Genomic DNA, 22,798 nt, shown 5'->3' with positions numbered 1-22,798 from the left:
AAGGCTCACGGCCGAAACTCCCTCCCCGGCGCGACCCCGGCAGCCCGAGTCTGGAGCCGGCACAGCCACTTGCATCCTCCCGAGGGCCGGGTTGACTCTTCCAGCGGAGGAACTGAGGTATCAGGGGATTTACTTCGACATCGACATTAAAATTAACGTCAATTAGCGTCTCAGTGTCACCTGATGTGGGTGGGCAGCACCAGACCCCTCTGCTGAGGGATAGCCAAGCTTGTTCCCTCTCCAGGCAAATGGCCATCTGATGTGAAAGCTTCGGGAATGCACGAGGAAGGCTAGAAAGCCCTTTTAGGAGGTCGAGGAGACACTGCTTTATGCTGATGGGGTCCCAGAAGCTTCTAAGGAGAAGAGGTACCTTTTAAAGGGTGGTCAGAGGAAGCAGGCAAGCTCACAGGCACAAGAGTATTCAATCCAGGGTAAGAAATGTAGTCCACCAACCAAAAATCACATCCAAGGGTGATACTGTTTTCAGTCATAAAATTGTGCTTTCAGCATTTACTTTTCATTTAATAATTGTGTCACCCTGTTCCTTCAAAAATAAAGGGCTGCATAGGATACCAGACTGGACTCGCAAGGGCAGGAACTCCCAAGAGAGGAGGGCAGCCTCTGAGATGACTCTCACTCTTGGCACCACTACTGACTGTGTCTCAGGAGTGTAACTATCTGTTTTGCTTTCACCTGGAGGATTTAGAAGGATCACAGCCACCACTTCACATTACTACTCCTGGCTGGGGGTAGCTGACTCAGGCTTCTGCACTTAACGTGTGGCTTTACTCTGCATGAAGCGTTTTGGGTCACAGCTCAAAGGGGACACACTGGATTTAAGGAGAGAGCCTACAGGAGCTACCCTGACTGGGTGCTTTCCTTAAGCTCCATCAGACAGCAAGTTTCTCAAAAATTTATTTGGGTAAAATTTTGGGCTGCCCTGGGATTCAAGTAAAAATTTTTTGTGGCTTGAGAGAAAAACAGATTGTTTGCCTATAAAACCTTTAATTCTTACTTGGGGTACAGGTAACACAAGAAGTGCAAGTGATAAAATCCTGGGTACACTACTTTGCCAGAATGAGACCAAGTTCAATACTGTTCTGCCTGTGTTTCCTTGTCATTAGTCTAAGGAGAGCTCAGGGAAGATGAGTCATCAGAGCTGAACGACCAAATAGGATCCAGATTGCTTCAGTTCATTCATATTTGTGGGCTCTGTGTACTGCTAGAAGAGGGGAGCACAGGATCTTGTTGGCTTTTTGAACCAACAGCATTCTCTGAACTCAATTTTCAGGTTTGCATATGCAGAAAAGTGCTTGCAGTATATTTATCGTGCTTCATAAAGTCTTACCACTGTTATATCTTTTTCCATCCTTCATGTAGCCAATATTTGGCTTCACAGCATGCAGATCATTTGCTTATCGTACCCTCCCTGGTTTGTCAGTAAAGCCTGTTCGGTTCCCTGCGGTGCAGCCCAGCTGGGATCACCATGGGTAAGCCTGCCTGGATCCACTGTGCAGAGCACAAGGCAGCTGCCTATCAAGCAGGTGTGAAGGGCACAGGCCAGGCCTTCTACTTTATCTCCAAGTGTCACTCCCCAGACTTCCTACTGGAGCAGGGCTGGTCATGGGAAGATATTTTTGTGTCATAATGTGTGACATCTATCATACAGGCAGTTACAGGAGGAGTCCAGTATTCCTGGATACAATGAAGCAGATATGTGCTCTTTCAGAGCATACCCGGTCAGCATAAACTTCAGTTTTAAGGGACACTGAGCTGTAGCATTTCTAGTGGGAAAATACCATGAATGCATAGCAAGAAATCAAGACCTCTTCAGATTTTTCTTATAATTTATCAGCTAAAATTAAAGTTCAGCTCTTGTTTTAAATGAGAACAGTAGTGCTGTCTTCAGGGAAAGCCAAGTCTGAACCCAGCCGATGTGCTTTGCTACTTGTCTGTCCAGAGAGTACCACGACCTTCAGTGGCACCCAGCATATTTTCACGTCCAGCATGTAGAATGAAAAAACATTGTACCTGCTGCTGGGCACAGTTCTTGTCTCTTTAACTTGCTGCAGGCTTTCCCAACATGTCATCATTAAAGCACAGTCTGGAGTCTGGAGTGATGCTAAGTAGCTTTGCAGCATCTGGCTGTGAGGCAGCCAGCTCACACATATTGAACACCTCGATGTATGTGAACCCGTGGCTAATTCCTTCTCTGTTTTCTTTTGTGGAGGGCAGGAGAAAGGCTACTGCCTATGCTGCTGTTATTGGAAGGCACAAATTAAATATTTGAATACAAAAAGACTTGGCAAATAAACTCGATCATTTATCATTTTCAAATTATTCCTTGTTAGTCCTTCTGTTGAAAAATAGATGAGAGGATAAGAGTTAGCAAGAGCAAGAAGACGGAGGGAAAGGACTCACTGAGATACAAGCTTGTTGTAGTTTGTAACTGTTATAAATAATAGTGCCTTGCATTATTCTTGGAAGGGGTTGATTTCCATAGAAGAGCATGTGTGCTATAAACTGGTCTAGAGAGGCAAAGTCCATCAAACACTAGGAATTTTGTGTGCTGTCTTACAACAGGATTTTTGTGCCTTCCTGTTTTTCAACTGGAATTAAAGGATAAACTTGTAAGGAATTTTGATAGTGCTTTAAGAAATTAGCAAAGCAACCTTGCTGTACGTTCAGCTAGGGACTACTCCAGCACATTGTGTGGAGATGCTCTTGGAATCACTTGCTTCTCCTGACAGAGATTAAAAGCATCTGGCATAGCCCAGGACTATTGCAAAATTGCAATCACTGTGTCTATGCAACAAGGTCCCCTTGGTGTCCTCCAAGGGAACTCGCTGAGAGTGTTGTTCACTGAGCTGAATTTGAGGCAGCAGGAGGAGATTCAGTGTGTGCAGTTGTCATGACTGTCACTCCACATGCTCAAGAGCCTCAGGCAAGGATTGATTTGCAAATCTCAAGCGAGTTATAGGTAAATCAGAGTCTTGGACTGGCCTAAATCCTGAACATGTTGCACTTCAGGTGTGTGCATGCTGTAGTTATAAGCACTACCTGAAAGCAGACAATGACATGGGGTGGGAAAGCAAAGCGTGGTTACCCCCTCTTTTTCCACTCTTCTCATTTCAGTGCAGTATCCACTTCAGCTCCCTACTCCTCCCACCTTGGCTCATTGTGTGCTGTGCCTGGGTCTGCGGGGAGCAGCGGGACTGAGCTGCTGCAGGCTGGTGTCACCCACCCATAAGTTGTGCTCTGCCTCTCTGCACATCCGTGCCAGCTGATTTGTGGAGCTGTGCCGAGTATTTGCAGAGGAAGAGAGGCCTCTGAAGGATAGTCCTGGAGGATGGAAAGCTTTTGGTCAGCACATTTGAGTGGTGGTGCTACTAAAGAGGCTGGGACAAAATACTGCCATGAAAATGATGTGCAGGTGAGACCTAGCAGGAGTAGGTTCTGATTTTCAGGGGATGTGCAATCCCTTCATTTCTACTTTACTTGCTATGCACCTAGGTTATGGATAGAAATAAAATTAAATTAAAGACTTAGTAGGAGAGTAATAATTTTCCATGAGAAAAAGAAAAGTCTTTGCTCTTGTCTGGAATTAAAATACTCCTTAAGGTGTATAGTGTGATCTCCTACACACAGTTTCAGGTAATCTTGTGGTAAAACTCCATGAAATGTATATGCTTGATCTTATTTATGATGTAGATTCAGAGTGGTTATTTTTATAGCTTAGGAGAGTTGGGAATTGGAGCCTAATTGTGCAGAGATACTGGTGCTTTTGCTTGTTCTTCCATGGTTATCTTTCTGCTAGGAACAACACGTCAGCTGGTCTTTTGCTGAAGTAGGTCCCTCTCTGACACCTGTCTCCCGCTCCCTCTCTCAATAGCAGCAGCACAGAGGGGACTTTGCACCTTTTGGCACCTCCACCAGTAGCCCACCTCCACTGAGCCAGCAACTGTAAGATCTTAGCAGACAAAATGAGGTTTTCATTTTTTAAAATTTTATATTGTTTGGGAACTGGGTCACTAAACAGGCAAGAAAATACATTTTTGAAATAAGATGAAGCATTGAGATTTGTCCAATTAAGTCTTTCCTAAAAAACCTCCCCAGCCAAACATAGACAGAAGCTGCTTTGGTGAGGATGTACCGATCGACCGACGTTGCTCCTGCCCCGAACCACTTGTGTTTCACTCAAAGGCAGAGTGCAGTTGGACAATATAGGTGGAGAACACACAAGAGCCACAGGTTCCCTGTTAGTTTATTGATCCCACAGATGTCTGTAGTGCAGAAGGAGTAGGACAGACCTGCCTTCCCTCCTTCCCAGGCTTCTCTGCTATCCTTCAGTGTGACACTTGGCCCCATCGCAGCCCTGTCATGCCTCATCCTAAGCTTGCTTATCTTAAACTCCCCTCTGTCCCATCCTTAGCAGGGTGTCGCTGCTCAGTCCTGCTTGTTAAACCTCCAAGATAATCACCATCTTTTATCCCGTGGCGAGCATCCTTGACTAGACCCTGGGTTTGAATTTCAGAGTGTAAAAAATGAGATAAATGTTTCCTCTCCTCCTCAGCGGGAGTCATTGCTGTGTCCATTTTCTCCTCTTACAGGTGGGATCCCACCAAACCATCCTTGTCTTCTCCTTGGCTCAGGTGGTAAAGGCATCCAGGCACCCTCCTCCTCCCTCTGCTGCTGCGCTGCGTCTACCTCCCCTCCTCCTTGCTGCCTTTGTGATTTCTACATTCTCGGGAGTGCTGTCCCCTTCTCTCATGGATTCCTCTTCCAAATGATGCCTGTTTCAGTCCAGCCCAGCTCCTTATTTATGCCTCCCTTGGGAGCAGTGCTCTCTGCAACTCACAGCCTCTGAGATTTTATTAAATTGAAGCGGTGTGGAAGGGAAACAGCACAAGCCTGAGCTGTGCTGTCTCCTTTGTGTCCCTGCTATCTGTTCAGTCTCTGAGCAGTTTGGAACAGATCCTTTCACTAAAACTGTGAGTTAGCAGGCAAGGGCAGAAATTATTATAATAAAATCCTCCTGTTACACTTGGTGTTCCCTCATGTTTATTTTTAAGATGTCTGAAGACCATTAATCAACCAGTAAGGGCATGATGCCTTGGGTTGCAATGTTCCAATAATTCATAATTAGAACTAAGTGTTTGAGGCTGCATGATCTGCCTTTTAGAAGCAAGATGAAAAGGTCTTTTGCCAACCATCCCATTAGAAAAAGGCTTCTGGTCCATGAAAAGAGATTAAATCAGGGGATCGTTGAAGAATAATTTTGTAAATTGACTGCTAACACTCAGTTGTTGAGGCAGTTCTACCCCTACAACTGTAAAACAGCTACTAGCAGCAAGTTTTTCTTTAAGCAAATAAATGCCTTTTTGTGAAATACCTTTACCCAAATTCAAATAAGAAAGGATTCTGCCTCAGACATTGTTCCATTTTGTTGTCATTTGATCTTTTTGTGGAGTTGGAGTATTATCAGCATTAAGATGAAAAGTCATAATAAAATAAATGACCTGATGACTAATGCATGCCTGGGTCCAGAAGAGCCAAAATTAGCATTCTGCACAGCCAGGCAGGGAGAGGAGGTGAGATGAGCATGACTCTGAAAGCAGTGGATTTAGTTTTAAAAGTCAAATGGTATTTTGCACTGCAGGCATAGTTATTGCTTTGCACAGGTTCTTGCAGGCAGATGGTCTTAGGACTTTAGAGACAGTGTGTCTTGGATGTCACAGCCCTGATTTACCCCCCTGTGAGCTTCATGAACAGCCTGTTCAGCATCTTCAGGTGTGAGGGACCCTGATAGCTGTGAGGGGACGGCGGTGTCACCAAGGTCAGAGGGCACACTGACGATGGGATGTACACAACCTGGTGAATGGTGGGGCTTTAGTGGTGTAATGGTGTAGTGGTGTAATGGTGTAGTTCCAGGTCCAGGTCCATCTGGGTTTACTTGACATCCATTGCCCACTGAGGATCCCAGCCCCCTCCTAATTTCCTGTGCTGGAACCTGGTATGAGTGACATAAATCAAGGGAGGTAATATGGAGGTAGATCACATCTCCATGTGGCTTTGTGCCTGCGAAATCTATATTTTGGGTTTTGCAAAAAAATGCCAGATCAGAGTAAGGGATACCAAGACATTGTCCCATAGAATAATTTAGGTGTCAAAAAATGCAGAAGTAAATTTAATAATTTACAGCAGCAGTTGCTTCATAAGTATTCATTTAATTGAAGAAAGACATCCAAAAGAAAAATTACATCCCCCACCTGCCAAAGCTTTCTCCATATTAAAAGGGATGTTAATGGTGAGCCTCATGGGAATGGTAAGAATTAATAGCATCAATATTCTGTATCTCAGGTTACAGGAAAAAGCATTTTGGCACTCAGGTGCCATTTGTATCGTGACATGGAAGGTGCCTGGATGTGGACTAAGGCTGTTTTGTTTTAGTAACTGCATAAACATAGAGTAAAAATGCTTCTTGTCCTGCTGCCAAATTTTTACCAAATAATAAAAAAGAGTATCTGTAATGCTGATCAGCAAATAAGAAACCCTTCAAAATAGGTGCACCATTACCTATATTAAATCTCAAGCTGTCTAGAAGAAATCTCAGGCAAATGGGAAGAAATAAATCTCAAACATAATAGGAATCTCTTAGTACTTCTTTTAGCTAATGTTGTATATTAATCCTGTGAAAATAGCCTTGACACAGTGTTATGTGCACTTTTAAAACTGTGATGAAGTAGAATATTTTTTAATAACATATGATATCAGTAGAACCTGTATGTCACTGCAACTGAGGCAGATGTACCCTGGGTTTTGTATACCTGTTGATTTGCCAGGGAGATGAATATGTGAATGTGTTCATCAACAAGATCTTTTATTTCCTTTTTATAGTGCCTAGGCAGAAAGGCTGGGTATGAAGCCAGGGGAATATTTGTTGCCTGGAGTGTCCACTCTACCACTAGTTGAGAGTAGTCTCTTTATAATAGTATCACAAGTCCCCGAAATACAATGGGTTTAAGCTGCTGTAAGAGAGGTTCAGATTAGATACTGATGGGGAGCAATGGTGCTGAAGGCTGGATGGTCTGGGCAGGCAGCGGCGATCTCTCAGGAAAGGTCAGGCAGACATCTCTGTGGCAGGGTGAGCTGCAGCTGCCGACTTTGCCTTGGGGTGGCATGGCAAGACCGAGTGACCTCACAAAGCTCCTCCTGGCCCCTGATTACCTGGTTCCCTGATACCCTGTGCAAATGCTCTTTGTCCTCTGCTGTGACACCTGCCGGTATCGATAAAACTTTGTGTCTCTCCCTGGCATAACTGTGCTCACGGTGGTAGCTGCTCCCAGCACGGTGGGCATCACAGGGATCTGGCCAAGCTGGAAACGTCAGGTGCGGTTCACATCCCAGAAATGAAGTCTGTGTCCTGAACTGCTTGCAAATTTTATTAAGCTGGCAGCATCTTGCATCCTGCCTGCCAGAGAACGGGCCTTGGACAGAGCTGTTTTGGATTGGATAGTCAGAGGAAGGAATAAAAATCCGTCAGCCCTTTATTTAAGTGTGAAAGAATTGAAGAAAAACAAAAGATTGGAATAAACACACGCAGAAGGGCTGCCTTAAGGGCGCCTTTCCTCTTCTCAGTCTATTATAATATCAGAAAACAAAATATTAGTAAATTGATTTTAATATATTAAAATCTACCAAATTATCAAAATAATACAAACAATTAAATATATCACATTTATTACATATATACTGTTTAAAGGATATAATTTCTAAATAAAATATTTGAAACGTATTTTACCCATATATACTTGGGCAGCCTAAGTGATGAGTAAGTATCAGTAGGAAAGTCTTGCTGCTGAAGTCAATGCCACCTGGGACCAAAGAAGTAGCTGCCCAGAGGGGTCTGTAAGGTATTAGTGCTCAGCATTTCCACCCAGGTGTGAGTGGTACTGTGCAGTAACCCCAGGCCCCGAAGGAAAGTCCACCCAAACAAACCCTGCCCTAACCCCTCCAGGCAAGGGAGTCCTGTGTGGGACAGGCACTGAGGGTGGTCAGGGAGATAACAGTCACCACTTCCCATGAAAATATGGAAACTCATTCTCACAAAGCAAGTTGCTTCAAACTGACACCAAGAAGTCCAAACAAAACCAGGTCCCAAAATGCAAGATGCTAAGCAAAACCAGCTAGGGAAGGATCCTCCCTCTTCCCTAAGGAGTTTATTATCAAGTGCAAAGATACAGGGTCATTACATTATTGTTTTCATGTAGAGCTGGAGAAGCTATGCATGGGAGTAATTAATTTGCTTAAGATCATGCTGAAAATAGTGGCAAAGCTGCATACTGGCAACAAGTGTGCTAAGCTCTGGCAGGTACCCTACTCCTGAGGAGGCAGCATGTACAGTGTGATCCCTCATCACAAAAAAATTTCTGTTTCTCTGCCACTGCTAAACATCCACAGAATCAATTTTCACTTGTAGCTTCTTGAAGTGTTTGAGTGGTATTGCTGAGACTGTCAGTAGGATGTGCCATAAGCAATGGGCAATCACCTTCAGTCTCTACAGACACACATGAATTCTGCTCCCAGGGAGACTGCTGGAGGAGCCCAGCAAGTCATCCTTCCTGCAGAAATAGTAATAACCAAGCACAGGGATTTCATTGCAAGAACTTCTTTAAACTCCCTGATTCAGTGGCACAGGAAAGATGTCAGTTGGTGAGGCTGCACCAGTGGTGACTGGGAGAGGGTTCTGGGGTGAGGTTGGGCTGTGCAGAGGGTTCCCAAGTCCAGGAACACTCAAGCAGCAGCCTCATGAGGATGTGGAAGCCCTCAGCAGCCAACCAGGTGAGGAGGAGGCAGTGCCATGAGGGAGAGCTTTAGGTTAGATACTAGAAGGGGGTTCTTCACCCAGCGAGTGTTTGGGCACTGGAACAGGCTCCCCAGGGAAGTGGTCACAGCACCAAGCCTGACAGAGTTCAAGAAGCATCTGGACGATACTCTTGGGCACGTGGTGTGACTCTTGGGGATGGTCCTCTGCAGGGCCAGGAGTTGGACTAGATGATCCTTCTGGATCCCTTCCAACTTGGCATATTCTGTGATTCTGCAATTCTATGTCCAAGCACTTTTGTCCCTTCAAGTGGAGAGGCTGCCTTGCAGCTCCCTGTCCCTGCAGCATGCCAGCACGCACCATTAGCATCCCAGGCCTTTTTACATTCAAGACATTTTTGGCAGTGATCTTAGCCTTTACTAAATAAGGAAAGACATTATCGAAGAACTAAGGAGATTTTAGAAAGACCTTAAGTAACCAAAAATTTAATTTTGAGGGCATAAGGAACAGTAAAAGCAATTGGCCAACCAGCATATTGAGCACTAATATAGCAATGCAAATTCCACTGTTGCTTGTGCGAAAATTCAGGTCGCAGCTGAGCTCTTCCCAGGAGATTTCTTGAATCATATGCCCAAATCTGGAAGCCCTGAGAAGCCAGGCTCTGTAAAAAAAGGAGAGTGGTCTATCCTCCCTGTTGCAGAGTAGAAACAGCATGGGTTTGCAGTCACTGCTGCTGCCCCAGAGCTGAAACAATCCTGGTGCAACACAGGCTCCCAACCTCTCCTGTAATGTCACAGCTGTGCCAATGGAATTGGTGGGTCATTGCTACATTTGGGTTGATTGGAGGAGCTGCTCTGGGGGTAGGCTATACTTGAGTGCTGTGCTAACTGCCATGGGGAGAAAAGAGGGGTGTATGTCTTGTGTAATCCATGCCATCTGTGAGTAGGTTAATACAAGCCTTTTTACATCCCAGTCTTGAGATGATGCTGTGTGGTGCTACCACATTCAGCTGGAAAAACCCAGACCAGTAGGAAAATATTTCTGAAATCTTAAGCAATTTCAGGAGGTTTAAATCCACTTGACACTGAGTAAAAAGTCTAACAAGGATATTTCAGACACCACAAGAGGTGGTTTATATGTCCAGCTGTGCATGGCTCCATCTTCCCTCAGACTAGGGCTTTCCTGGCATAAATGAAGCTGTTAATTACACTCAGGACTTTGTGGACAATTCAGTGCAACCTCAGGGACAATGAGGTGAATTGAAGCTGAACTAGACCGAACTTTAGATGGAAAAGCACAGAGAAAGCGAGACCTCCCTCTAGTGTCTGGAGAATCCTGGGCAGGAAGCAAGGAGCAAAAAGAAAACCCAACAGTATTTATAAGAGTAAGAAAGGCACAAAAGACAGTAAAATAGAAGGGCTAAGGAAAGTGGCTTAAATGGGCTATAAATGTAACTTACCAGTTGTTTCAAATTTTGAAACAAGGTTCCTGGTAGGCAGATTTCAGTGATTTGCTTTGGTAATGGATGTTACTTCACAGAATCACTGAATATGCCAAGTTGGAAGGGACCCACAAGGATCATTGAGTCCAACTCCTGACCCTGCACAGGACCATCCCCAAGAGTTACACCCCGTGTCTGAAAGTATCACCCAAAGGCTTCTTGAACTCTCTCGGGCTTAACTACCTTCATAATGAAGAGGATGCAGCAAGTGGGAGCATGCAGATAGAATCTGCTAATGCAAACAGGTGAGACACTTCAGGGTGGAGGGCAGCACAGAAAAATGGCCTGGGCAAGGAGAGGGGGAGATGGACTGAGTCAAGGCCGTAGGGTATGTGGTTTGAGCCCCTACCAAGCATCCCCTATTTTTTGTACTTCAGTTCTGCTGTTGAGGCACTTGGGTCAGGGAAAGGAGCCCTAAGCTGATGTGGTACCTCTGTGAAGGGGTTGAAGGGAAAATAAGGTCCAAAATCAGCAGAGCCTCCTAAGCAGTAGCAAGTCTTGAGCAGTAGGCTGCAAGGTGGTTTTGGAAATGGAATTTTCTATTTCTTCTACACTCAGTGGACCATTGGACAGGAAAGCTGACACTGATGGCTGTATTGCACTCCCCTGGGCAAATTTTCATGTAGGGATAAATTGTAAAGATGAGAAGTACACCACATATCAAATAAATCCCTGTGTTCTGCTCTGGAGACAGTAGCCTGAATTTGCCAGCCCTTATCAGAGCTTTGTGTTGCCAAAAGCTGCTTTACTGCTGAAGAAGGCTGAGCTGGTGCTTTACCAGATCTATGATTTTAAGCAAGTCCCTTTAATATTCCTCCAGTATGTTTGTGCACCTGGGCAGTACCATTCAGGTTGAGCCTCAGTGAATGGCAGCATAAATAGTCACTAAATCTTTGTTGATATTCTTCTGAAGGGAAAAGAAAAATCCCTCAACTCTGACATTTACAATAGACGTTACCTGCTCTCTGACATTTGGGCTCATAAACCGAGATCGACCAAATTTCTGTTCTTAACTTACCCCACTGTGTCAGACGAGATATGAACTGACTGGCCAGCCCTTTCTCTAAATAGCAGTGCACCTGCCCCTCGCTCCCAGCACGTGAGTTAAGGAGGACTGGTATTATTTCAGTGATGATGAACTGAGCCTCAAGAAAATAAATGAGGCATCCTTGGAAGAGCAGGGAACTGAGGGTCTTCTATAGCCCAGTCTTGCACCATAATGAATTTTTTTTGATCCCACAGACACAGGAGGTCTGTGTGCACTGCATCAGCAGTGCTGGCTCTGCACCAGCCGTGCATGGTGTGAGCAGTGGCTGCTGTGGCTACACAGCTGCACCCTCAGCAGGATTTCAGGGAGGGGCCATGACCGTGCTGCCTGTGCTGCATGTGCAGGCAGGGGCATTGCGCATCTCAGATGCCACAGGTTCCTGCCAGCAAGACTGGGCATGGATGGAGGGTCATGCTCTGGACTGCTTTCTTGAGGCTGTGTGATGGTGGTGGTGCCACATTGCTGTCACTGACATCCAGGCATGGCTTTAAAAGGAAGAGAATCAGGACAAGGTTTTCATAACTCCTATAAGGCCAATCACTCGAAGCAGCATTAACAGAGGTTTTATGTGTCTCCATTAGCCCGGTGGGGAATGGATGAACAGAAACAATATAACCTTGCTCTGGGCTCAGTAGCTGGGTGAGTAAGTGTAGGGGTAAATGGATGATTGTAGAGCTGAAAAATTTGAGGCTAAGACAGGAGCTGAAGCAGAAGCATGAATGTAGAAGGTTTGCCTGATCTCCCCCCACTCCCCTTTTCTTTGAGAGGGAACTCAAAATAGCTGCTTGTGCTTCAATGAAATTTTTATTTCTAAAGGAGCAGAGTGACAAAGCTGTATTCATGGTGGCACAAGATACTCCTGTCCTGCTGACCTTCATTAAGACAAACAGCTCTGAACAAGAAAGCTTACGTAGGGCTCCTTTAGCTCGGTGTGTCCCAGGTTCAGTCAGCCAGAAGTATAGCCTTACCCTCAGCCCTGAGCAGGATGCAAACCAAACTCCTTGTAATCCAGAACTTGGTCCAGCATCACTTTCTCCTGTCAGCATTTTGGCACCCACGTGCAGCACAGAGAGAGCAGCATTAGCTGTGAAATTCACACAGTATTAACCCTGCTGAGTGAAAAGGAGGTAAGGATCAGCCAGATAACTAAGCTTTTGTGATGGGTTGTTCAGATTTGTTTTCTGATAATGTCTGAAGAGAAACAAATAACTTAGGAAGAGCACCGTGAAACAAACAGAGAAGACTGCTAGGAGTTACAGGGGGGTGGTGTTATTAGAGCAAGGGCACCCAGTGCAGCCCAGCAGCTGATCTCTGTCCATGGCCAAGTTGGGATGCCTGGGAAGAGTAAAAGGCTGGGGAAAGACCAGCATGCCTGTCCCCCTACCCTGACCACCCTTCCATCACATTCTAACCCAGATATTTCTTGATCACCTTTGTGGCTTTAAGCAGTTAAGGCCACAGAGAATCCCAAGTCAAGCCGCTGATGACCCGCTCCCATATTTAATAAGCACCTTTTTCTCTTGGGCATGCCAGAGGCTGGGAACAACACAGAACACAAGTGTCCTTATTCACCTTCCTGTTACTATGTAGATTTCCATGAAAAAATCCCCAGCCCTGTTGCTGGAGGAGCGTGGAGGCAGCTGGTGTCAAGCTTCTGGAGATCATGTGCTGGGTGGGAGGGAGTAGTTTGTCTGACGTTGGATCAAGCTGTTGGTACTAGCAAGGCTTTTTAATCAGCCTGTCATAGCAGGGCTGTGAAAAGTTGCAGTTTTGGCTACAGTCTCAAGAAAATCATGGCAAAGAGAATGAAAAAGAACAGAATGAAAAGAATATATGGTCTGTCTTGTGCTCATTGTGCATGATCATCAGCAGTTGAGTACTGCTTGGGGCTGGACTACACAGTCACCTTCTCAGTAATGCATATACCACTCACCCCCAATAGGTGTATTTCTTTTGAATCTCCCTTGCTGTAGCTGCCAGTGGAAATAAGCTCTCAAGGATAATTTAAAAGCAGCAAGGAGGGCTGAACATGCTGGGGGAGAAGGCATCACATGCCACTCTCTTTTAAGCTTTATTTTTGTAAGTTATTAAAACTATTTTCAAAAGAAAATGGATTTACATTATTACTTACACCTATGCTGATGATAGGAGCTCAGATTATAATGGAAGTATCTTCTTTTGTTTAGTCTTAGTCTGGTGAAAGATATAATCCACTTTTGTCTCATGTGAGAGCGCCACACTGCAATAGAGGATCTGCTTTTCTGCTTTCCAGCTTTCAGATCTGATAATTTTTTTTTTTTTAATTCACTGTTTGTAACAGGCAGGTGAAGCACCAAGTTCAAAAGTAACTTTGCTGGCAAGGAATCATTTTAGTTACCTGTTCCTTTAAATCCTACTGAAGAGGTACAAATTGGCTTAATCACTACAGTTACATTCTGTATTCTTCTAAGTGCTTAACTGGTCCCAACAGAGTTTATGATTTAGTGCAAAGAGGACAGTGACAACACAGAACAACTATGTGTGGTATCACAGCTGAAAATACTGTTGTAAAAAATCTGGAAAGCAAATCTGGTGGAATTTGCTCCTTCCAGTTCTTTAATTCTTTGAGCCAAGAGCATCTTCTTTCCCGGGAAGTTGTGTGTAAAATATGGATGCCCCTGAGAGCACCTGAATCCCAGCCTCATCTTCCTGAAGCGGGATGAGTACAGACAGCTGCCTGTAGGTGTCAGACTCAGACTGCACAGCAGCATAAATGCAAGTTGGGAGCAGGTTGGGGGTTCGGTTTTTTGTTTTTGTTTTTGTGGTTTTGGTTGTTGTTGTTTTAAATCAAAGCAACCTTGCATCTCACCTGTTATATTTAAAAAGTAAAAATTTGTGATAGTTTCAGTCTAGGCCTTCCTGGAGACCAGCTTGTAACCAGGAAGGAACTAAGGAAGTGACCCCGGAAGTATTCCATGCTATTCCTTTACGTAAACTGAGGTATAAATAAAGCCAGTCAGAGACACTTCTCTTTCTCTTCTTCCAGCAAGGTTTGAGAATGGTGGGTCCCTGTCTCGGTGTTGCTTATCTGGAGCCGAGGCCTGCAGTGACTGCTGTTGTCTGCCACGCGTGAGGGGAGAGTGCTGGGCTGCGTCCAGCTGTCCTGCTTTTCTCAAGGGAAGTGGTGAGATTCTGTTAGTTCTTTATTTTGTTGGTTACCGGGTTTTTCAATTGTGCATACCTGTTTTGGTTTTGTCCATTTTTGTCCCTTTTTGTCCTTTTTTCCCTTTTCTCTTCCCCTCTTTCCCTTTTGGGAGCGATTTGGGGTTCCTGTGTTCATATGTACATAGCACCTTAATTGTATATCTGTAATATATGTAAAAATATATATATATATATATATTATATAGCTTTCGCTATTTTGTTTTTTTCTTTTCTCTCTTCTGGGAGCTTTTCTTCTGTAGTCTGTGGGGTTTGACAGGAAGCCAATTACAACTGGCTACAGAATATTGGTGTCAGAAGTGGGATGGTGAACCCACTTGCAAACTCGAGGCCAGAGTGAGAGAACTAAAACAGAAGGAAGACGATAAGAAAGTTGTCTCCGTGGTTGATGCAGATGTCCTGAAAAAAAGACTGCAACCTCCAAGACTCAGGAAGACAAAGGTCCGCTTCGATGATAACAAAAAGGCCTCTAAGAAGCCAAAGTCCAACGACGAATGCTCTGACCAAGACCAATAGAGGGGCCCTGCCTTCTGCCAGGAGAAGGAGAGGGACACAGAAGATAATTGGGTTTACTGGGCTGTGTGGGTTCAATGGCCTGGCACATTGGATCCTCAGAGATACCGGGCTTTGATAGATACTGGAGCCCAGTGCACTTTAATGCCATCGGAGCATAAGAGTACAGAGACTGTTACTATTCCTGGAGTGACAGGAGGGTCTCAAGAGTTGTCAGTAGTAGAGGCGGACATGAGCTTGACAGGAGACCAATGGGAAAAGCATCCCATTGTGACAGGGCCAGAAGCCCCTTGCATTCTCGGTATGGACTACCTAAGAAGAGGATACTTCAAGGACCCGAAGGGGTACCAATGGGCTTTTGGTATAGCCATGGCGATTGAAGAGAAGTCCAAGCAATTGTCTGCCCTTCCTGGCCTCTCAGAAGACCCTTCCACAGTGGGACTACTGTGAGTGAAAGATCAAGAAGTGCCAATAGCCACGACAACCGTACACAGACAACAGTATTGGATGAACCGAGATGCTGTGATCCCTATCCATAAGATGATCTGGATGTTGGAGAGCCAAGAGGCCGTCAGCAGAACCCATTCACCCTTCAACAGCCCCATCTGGCCTGTGTGTAAATCTGATGGAGAATAGAGACTGACTGTGGACTATCGTGGCTTAAATGAAGTCATGCCACCGTTGAGTGCCGCCGTGCCAGATATGTTGGAGCTCCAGTACAAGTTGGAGTCCAAGACAGCAAAGTGGTACACCACTGTCAACATTGCCAGTGCGTTTTTCTCCATTCTCCAAGTGGCAGAGTGCAGGCCGCAGTTTGCTTTCACCTGGAGGGGCGTTCAATACACCTGGAATCGACTGCCCCAGGGGTGGAAGCACAGTCCAACCATTTGCCATGGACTGATTCAGGCCACACTAGAGAAGGGTAAGGCTCCAGAACACATCCAGTACATTGATGTCATCATTGTGTGGGGGGACACAGCAGAAGAAGTCTTTGACAAAGGACAGAAGACCATCCAGATTCTCCTCGAGGCCGGTTTTGCCATCAAGAAGAGTAAAGTCAAGGGACCTGCCCGAGAGATCCAGTTCCTAGGGGTGAAATGGCAAGACGGACGATGCCAGATACCAACAGACGTAATCAACAAGATTGTAGCAATGGCTCCACCGACAAACAAGAAAGAGACCCAAGCTTTTCTGGGAGCCATAGGCTTCTGGAGGCTGCACATCCCAGAGTACAGCCAGATTGTGAGCCCTCTTTACTTTGTGACCCTTAAAAATAACAATTTTCAATGGGGTCCTCAACAACAGCAAGCTTTCAGGCAGATCAAGCAAGAAATTGCACATGCCATAGCTCTTGGACCAGTCAGGACAGAACCAGATGTAAAGAATGTACTCTACTCTGCAGCTGGAGATAAAGGTCCCTCCTGGAGCCTCTGGCAAAAGGTGCCTGGCGAGACACGAGGGCGACCACTTGGTTTCTGGAGCCAAAGCTACAGAGGTTCTGAGATCAATTACACCCCTATGGAGAAGGAAATCTTAGCAGCATATGAAGGCATACGAGCAGCTTCAGAGGTAACTGGTACCGAAGCACAGCTCTTCCTGGCACCCCGATTACCAGTGTTGAGCTGGATGGTCAAAGGGAAGGGTGTCTTTCATATGACGACCCAAACATGCAATTCTTTGCTTTGTACTGGGGCTTGGCTAGTGCTTATCGAGCTGCCGTAGATCACTCTCAGAAGGTTAAGGTCGAAACAGAAACCCAAACCATGCCACCTGAAACCAGTGATGTCCCTATTGGGTCCACAGAAATCAGAGTCCAAACACAACTTGAAGTCAGTGCCATCTCTACTGAGTCCACTGAAACTGGGACCCACACCCCACCTGAAGCCAGCACGGCTTCTGTTAAGTCCACGGAAATTGGAACCCAAACTACTACATCTAGAGTCAAAGTTACGATTGAGAGGGGGACCCAAACTATAAATTCTGAAATCACTATTGCCCCTATAGTGAAGAAGAAGGCATGGATAAGGGAGGTTATAGAACCTACAGGCCCACCTCCGCGATCAGTAAGAACAGAAGAAGAGGCGGCTGCAAGAGAAGAAGAAGAAGAGTTAGAGGGAGCAACAGGACCTGCCCTGTCCACGTCTCTAAGGGAAGAAGGGGCTGCTGCAAAAGAAGAAGGAGCAGCTGCAAGAGAAGGGGCGCACTCAAAAGAACTAGGAGCATGTCCAAAGGAAAAAGGAGTGGCAGGACAGAAGGCCAGTGATATGCCAAAGTCGAAATCGGACTACACATTAAAGGATTTGGAAGAAAGGGAGAGCTTGCTAGGGCCTCTCCCTCGGTATGAGGGAGAATTATTCCTACCTCCAACTAGTAAGTCTGAGGGACGACGTAGTTACCCATCCTCGTGGCACACTTGGTCTCCACCTCCACGTGAGAGACGCAGAGAGAGAGAGGAAGTGGTCCCCCATGGAAGAAGCAGAGGGGAAGTCATTTGAGAAAGTGAAATTATGCGATCAATGACCCCAGCAGAGCTCTGAGACCTATGAAGAGATTACAGTCGCAAACCTGGTGAACGAATTCTCACCTGGCTGTTACGATGCTGGGATAATGGGGCTAGAAGCCACAAGTTAGAAGGTTTTGAAGCGCAGCAGCTAGGATCTATGGCTCGAGATTGAGTCATTGAACAGGAAATTGGAAGAGAGACATTCACGCAGTCTTTGGCTCTGGATCCTCAATGCTGTGAGGGAGAGGTACCCATTTAGAGAGGAGCTGGTGAGTTCTCCAAGAAGGTGGACTACGGCAGAAGAAGGCATCCAGTACTTACGGGAATTGGCTACGCTGGAAATCATTTACTGTGACCTAGACTACCACCAGTGGTTAGATCCAGAGAGCATTCTGTGCACGCAGCCAATGCAGAAGAAAGTTAATTAAAGGTGCCCCTGCATCATATGTTAATTGCTTAATAACAATATACGATCCAAGAACGACCGAACTGACTGGAAACGATGTGCGCTCGGATATGAAGCATAGCAGAAAATCTGGAAGACTCCTCTGACTTCCGACACACTCACCCTAGGGAGAGAATGGAGAGGCCTTACAAATATGAGGACGACTACAGAGATAGAGATTACAGAGATGACAGAGACAGACCAGTAGAACGGTCTTGACCACGATTTCGACCTCGATCTTGGTCCTGGTCTCGTTCAAGATCTCCTCCCCTCATACGCAGAAGGAGAGAAAATCCCAGATATAGATCACATGGTCAACTGTGGTCCTACCCACGCCTCCAAGAGAGACCAGATATTGAGTTATTTTAATAAGTAAAAATTAAATCTCAAGTTTGCTCCTGTTCTTACCAACCAAAAGAGGGAGAACTACAGACATACCACTGTCATGTTTGTTTCCCACACCAGTTTTTCTTTCTCAGAAGTATTTGCATTAAAAGGTAAGTTTTAAATGATAAAACTGTGCGCTCTGCAGTCACCTCATGACCAGCAGCATAAGCATTTTCAGCCTTCTGCCTCCTTATGTGTTCATTCTAGAGGGGAATACACTATCAAATATAACGGGACCTCGCAAGCCCAAATGAGCTGACACACCTTCCTCCAGAATAAGAGAACTGAGGAAATACTGTTTCTAATCTTGAGCCTTCCATATGGTGATGATGCTAATTATAAACAACTGTTTAATATAGAAGAGTTTGTTACAGAAACCTAGTAAAAGAGAAGGGCGACAGACTATTAATAACCAGAGATTTTGAGAGTGCTCTATTTTCCAGAAGCAGCGCGAGGCAAATGGTACTTGACTGCACAGCTAAGAAGCAACAAAAGAGGGGCAGTGAATACCTTTTAGGAGTAGTAGGTGTGGAGCTAGCTTTACATAAATAGGTTAGCTAACTAGGCGGAAACATTTTAACCTTCTGGCTTAATTAATAAACAGGGCCTATGCTGCAATAAACAATTAATTACCAGCTTCATAGGTTAAATTTTGTTAAGCAAATTTAATATTAAGTAGCTACCAAATAGAATTAAACCTCTCTTAATTTTATTAATAAAAAGATAAGACAAAGATGGCATTCACATTACTATTGCATACATTGCTTTGCAGCAAAATGCAGATTACAGAAAGTTACCAAGTTCAAAACAAACTTCTTGCTTTTATGTGAGCCAAAGATGGAGGCATTCATGTAGGAGCCAGAAAAAAATGTGTACTTAGCAATTCCCAGAGGGCTTACTAGGTACATTTTTACATTGCTCAATATTCTGCATGAATTCCAGAGTTTTCAAAATCAAAAGTTTGTTTCATGTGGTGGTCTGAAGTGAGCATGAATCCTGCAAAAATGGAAGGCAGCTTGTATACTTAGAACTGCACATAACAAATCACTCTGGATGGGAATTCGGAATATAGTTTTTCACACCACTCTGAACTATGCACTGTCCTTCCAAAGCAGAGACACAAGTCCACCTCACTCTGTCAATGAAATCACAGATTTCACCCAAATACAATGTTGTACTCAGTTCATGAATTACAGGGGGCAGAAGTCAATGCTGTTAACCTCTGGAAAAGCAAATACAGTTCTTGAAAAACAACGCAACCAACCAAAAAACCAAAAAGCCATAAAATAATATCCTCTAAATTTCTAAAAACTTTTAAAAACACTTTGTTTAAAATAATGATTCAGGAAGTATTTTGTGGTAAGAATATTTTATATTTTTTTTTTACACTTTTAACACTTACAAAAACATTCAAACACAGGAAAAAAATTAAATAACTTTGGGAGCAGAACAAATCCTTCTGCCTACACACATACATCAATTCCAAGCTGTTGGCACAAAAAGTAATCCACATTCATAAAACCCTTACTACTATATCAAACATAAGTTAAGTAAATCATAGGCACTATTTTATCAAATCCATGTTTCCACAATTCTGCAATAAATCTCTAAACACAGAGCCCCATGATTTCCTGATATTAATAAACTGGTAATGCACAAAGGCTTTCTAGTAAACAGACAGTCTGTCTTCTCAGGAAGTCATTTGCTGTATTTTGGGGGGAGCAGCAGAGAAAAAAATCCCTATAAAACTTAAGCTGAATTTACCCAAGCGATGAATTACTTAACTTAAGGAAACGTACACAATTTGATGCAGCCATGGTAAAACCCCCAATATCATCATCTAAACTGACTTTCAAAAGTTAAAAGTCAATCAAGTGTTTGATAAAATCCACCAATTAAAATTCACCTTTCTTCAATGAAGACTGCAGCATTGCTTTGTAAAATGCTGAAATATAAAAACTGGGGCTTTAGTGAGAATATGCACATTTGATCTAGTTCTCTCTTCTGCTGAACAGTGACATGAGATACTGACATCCACTGCCTGTACCAGCGGGTGACTCAAGGCTAGATTAGTGGTATTTACTGCTCTGTACTGGTGCAAGGTAGTTTCTGCTGAAATCTGACTGAATTACAGTATATTTGATACTCCGACTTCAAAGTCTTAGCACAGATCTTGGTCTGAGGTGTGAAGTCATCCATCAACCCAAAGTCTGCTTGAGTATTTAGAGCTGCACATTAAGTCTCCACTCCTTTCTATTTGGTTTCTTCCAAGTCAAGTAGTATTGCATGGCTTTTCATCCAGGAATATGTTAATGCTGGCCTAAAATTCAAGTGCTAGAATTTCAGGATTAGTTATCCTCTTAGTGGTGGGAGTCAAAATACAACAGCAGTCCCAAACTCAGATACTAATGGGGTTGAAGGCTACCTACCATCCAATCCAATTTGTAGTGTTTGTCAGTCATTGCACAAAGGATATACCATTCACATTCTCAAACTTAATCAACTGTACACCCAAAATACTGAAAAAGCTTCAAACAAAAATCCCTTCCATTTAACTAGTCCCACCCAATACAACTTTAGTTACAGATGTTTGCATGATGTCTTCCAAAACAGAAAACAATTGTTCAAATGCTAAATATATCAGTTGTTCTGAGCAAAATGTGTTAGAGTAAGTCAGAGCCACCAGAGGAATTTAATAGCTTGTAAACAGACATAGCAGGTTTCATACTCTGTTACCAGTAATGTAAGATACACATATGTAAGGCAAAGTACATATTTAAACACACTTACATGGGCAATATCTTCTGTAAAAATATTTACAATTTAAAATAAACCAATTTAAGAAATGGATGAAAGTAAAAAAATAGGATACAGAAAACTCCCTCATACCATGGAACATCACCTAAATGAATATCATTTGGCATCAAGAGTCAACTCATTTCCTTAAAATTTGTATGTTACAAGTGCATAGTTGTGTTTCCTTCTCCTTAACTATCAGCATTTATAGTTGCTGCGGCTGCAAGCATAGCAGTATGATATTAGAACAAATTAACATTCTCACTTGCTCTTTCCTTTGTAAGGAAACCTGCTATTAAAAAAGTTTTTCCCAAATATCGAGCCTTGTGTTAAAAATGTGGCTACAGTAGCAAAGGCCATCTTTCCTGAGCCAGGAACTTTAAGGTTAGAAAGATTGTACAACTGATATTAAGCCCTTTTGGCAATCAAACATATAAGAGCATGTAAAACCAATAAATCAACATAGGAAAGATGCAATCTATACTATTGCATTTGTGTGTGTCTGCTACATTCAAACCTTTTAATATGATAAAAGCCATGGCTACAACCCACTGTTCTGCCTAATTCTCCAGAGTAACTGCTGATTCTTCTTGAAGGATATATGTACCACTTGCCCCAACCAGGATCTCATACAATTGTTAAAAGCAACATTTCCCTAGCACTGTAGCAATCTGCAATCAGAACATTAGCTCTGATTAATGTAGCCTTGTTTCAATAGTACATATTCACCAATCTTTCTGCTGAGTTAAAGAAGGTTGAAAATGATATTTTGGACAATGTAGGTTGACAGTTATCCTTGCTGTTTTTCAAGGTGGGCATTTCTTTGGCATTTGTTCGGTTTTTGCCCAGACATTGGCCACTCTCATAAATGCTCAAACTGATACATTTTTAGCAAGCAAGAAAAAAACCCCCAGAACTGATAGCAATTTAATGTAGAAGTGATTGTATGACCACCAAACATCTGATGTTAGATGTTATTAAAGTGCTGCTTTTATAATCTCTGCCAGTTTGTGCTAATTAGAGACAGAGAGGTTTGGAATTTTTACAAATCCCAAGAGTCACATCTGAACAGTTTGTTTAATCAAGCTGTCTTTTAGCCTGGTGAGGAAGCATCCGTGAGCACTGGAACTTTGCATTAAGCTTTGCAGTTCAGTAGCAGCCATCTTTCCAACTCTCATCTTTCACGTTGCCATAGGTTTTGGGAGTGGGTAATGATCTAAAATGAAATGAGATATTTTTCAGTTTCATATATAACTGTTGAAGTCTCCATCTACAATACATAAGAATTTAAGCGTTTTATAAATAATTGGAATACATACTTCATCTATTTAATTCTCTGCAATACAGTTTACTTAAGATAAACTCCAAAGTATTTTCAGTTTCAGATTGTATGTGTTGTATCTTGGCAACTACCATGTCAGAAAAAAAGGCTGAATAAATAGGCAGACAACTTACTGCTATTATACTGTGTGAAAATGCAAGCTTAATCTGCTGACATCTAAAATAGGCCACTTTTTCAGTCACGTATATAAACAGGGAAATCCTTGTTTAGAATATTACATTTTGCTTTCATCAAAATC

The 22,798-nt window shown here is 43.6% G+C and overlaps 2 protein-coding genes across 2 annotated transcripts in view; both read right to left on the bottom strand.

Annotated features, from left to right (window-relative positions):
- The window catches only part of SLC10A4 (solute carrier family 10 member 4), a 10,313-nt gene extending 2,955 nt beyond the window's left edge, over window positions 1-7,358 (bottom strand). The window contains exon 1 of the mRNA XM_018067782.2: window positions 7,228-7,358. Coding sequence (XP_017923271.2) covers window positions 7,228-7,358 — 131 coding nt within the window. The remainder of the gene's footprint in view (window positions 1-7,227) is intronic.
- Window positions 7,359-19,774: 12,416 nt separating this feature from the next.
- The window catches only part of SLAIN2 (SLAIN motif family member 2), a 36,341-nt gene continuing 33,317 nt past the window's right edge, over window positions 19,775-22,798 (bottom strand). The window contains exon 9 of the mRNA XM_018067709.3: window positions 19,775-22,434. Within this exon, the coding sequence (XP_017923198.2) occupies window positions 22,368-22,434 (67 nt within the window). The 3' untranslated portion in view covers window positions 19,775-22,367. The remainder of the gene's footprint in view (window positions 22,435-22,798) is intronic.

The sequence above is a fragment of the Manacus vitellinus genome, unplaced genomic scaffold (genome assembly GCF_001715985.3).
Source record: "Manacus vitellinus isolate BGI_N305 unplaced genomic scaffold, ASM171598v3 scaffold_0_pilon, whole genome shotgun sequence".
In the NCBI taxonomy this organism is placed as follows: domain Eukaryota; kingdom Metazoa; phylum Chordata; class Aves; order Passeriformes; family Pipridae; genus Manacus; species Manacus vitellinus.
Note: the sequence above shows the minus strand (reverse complement) of the source record. Positions and strands in the feature narration are given on the sequence as shown.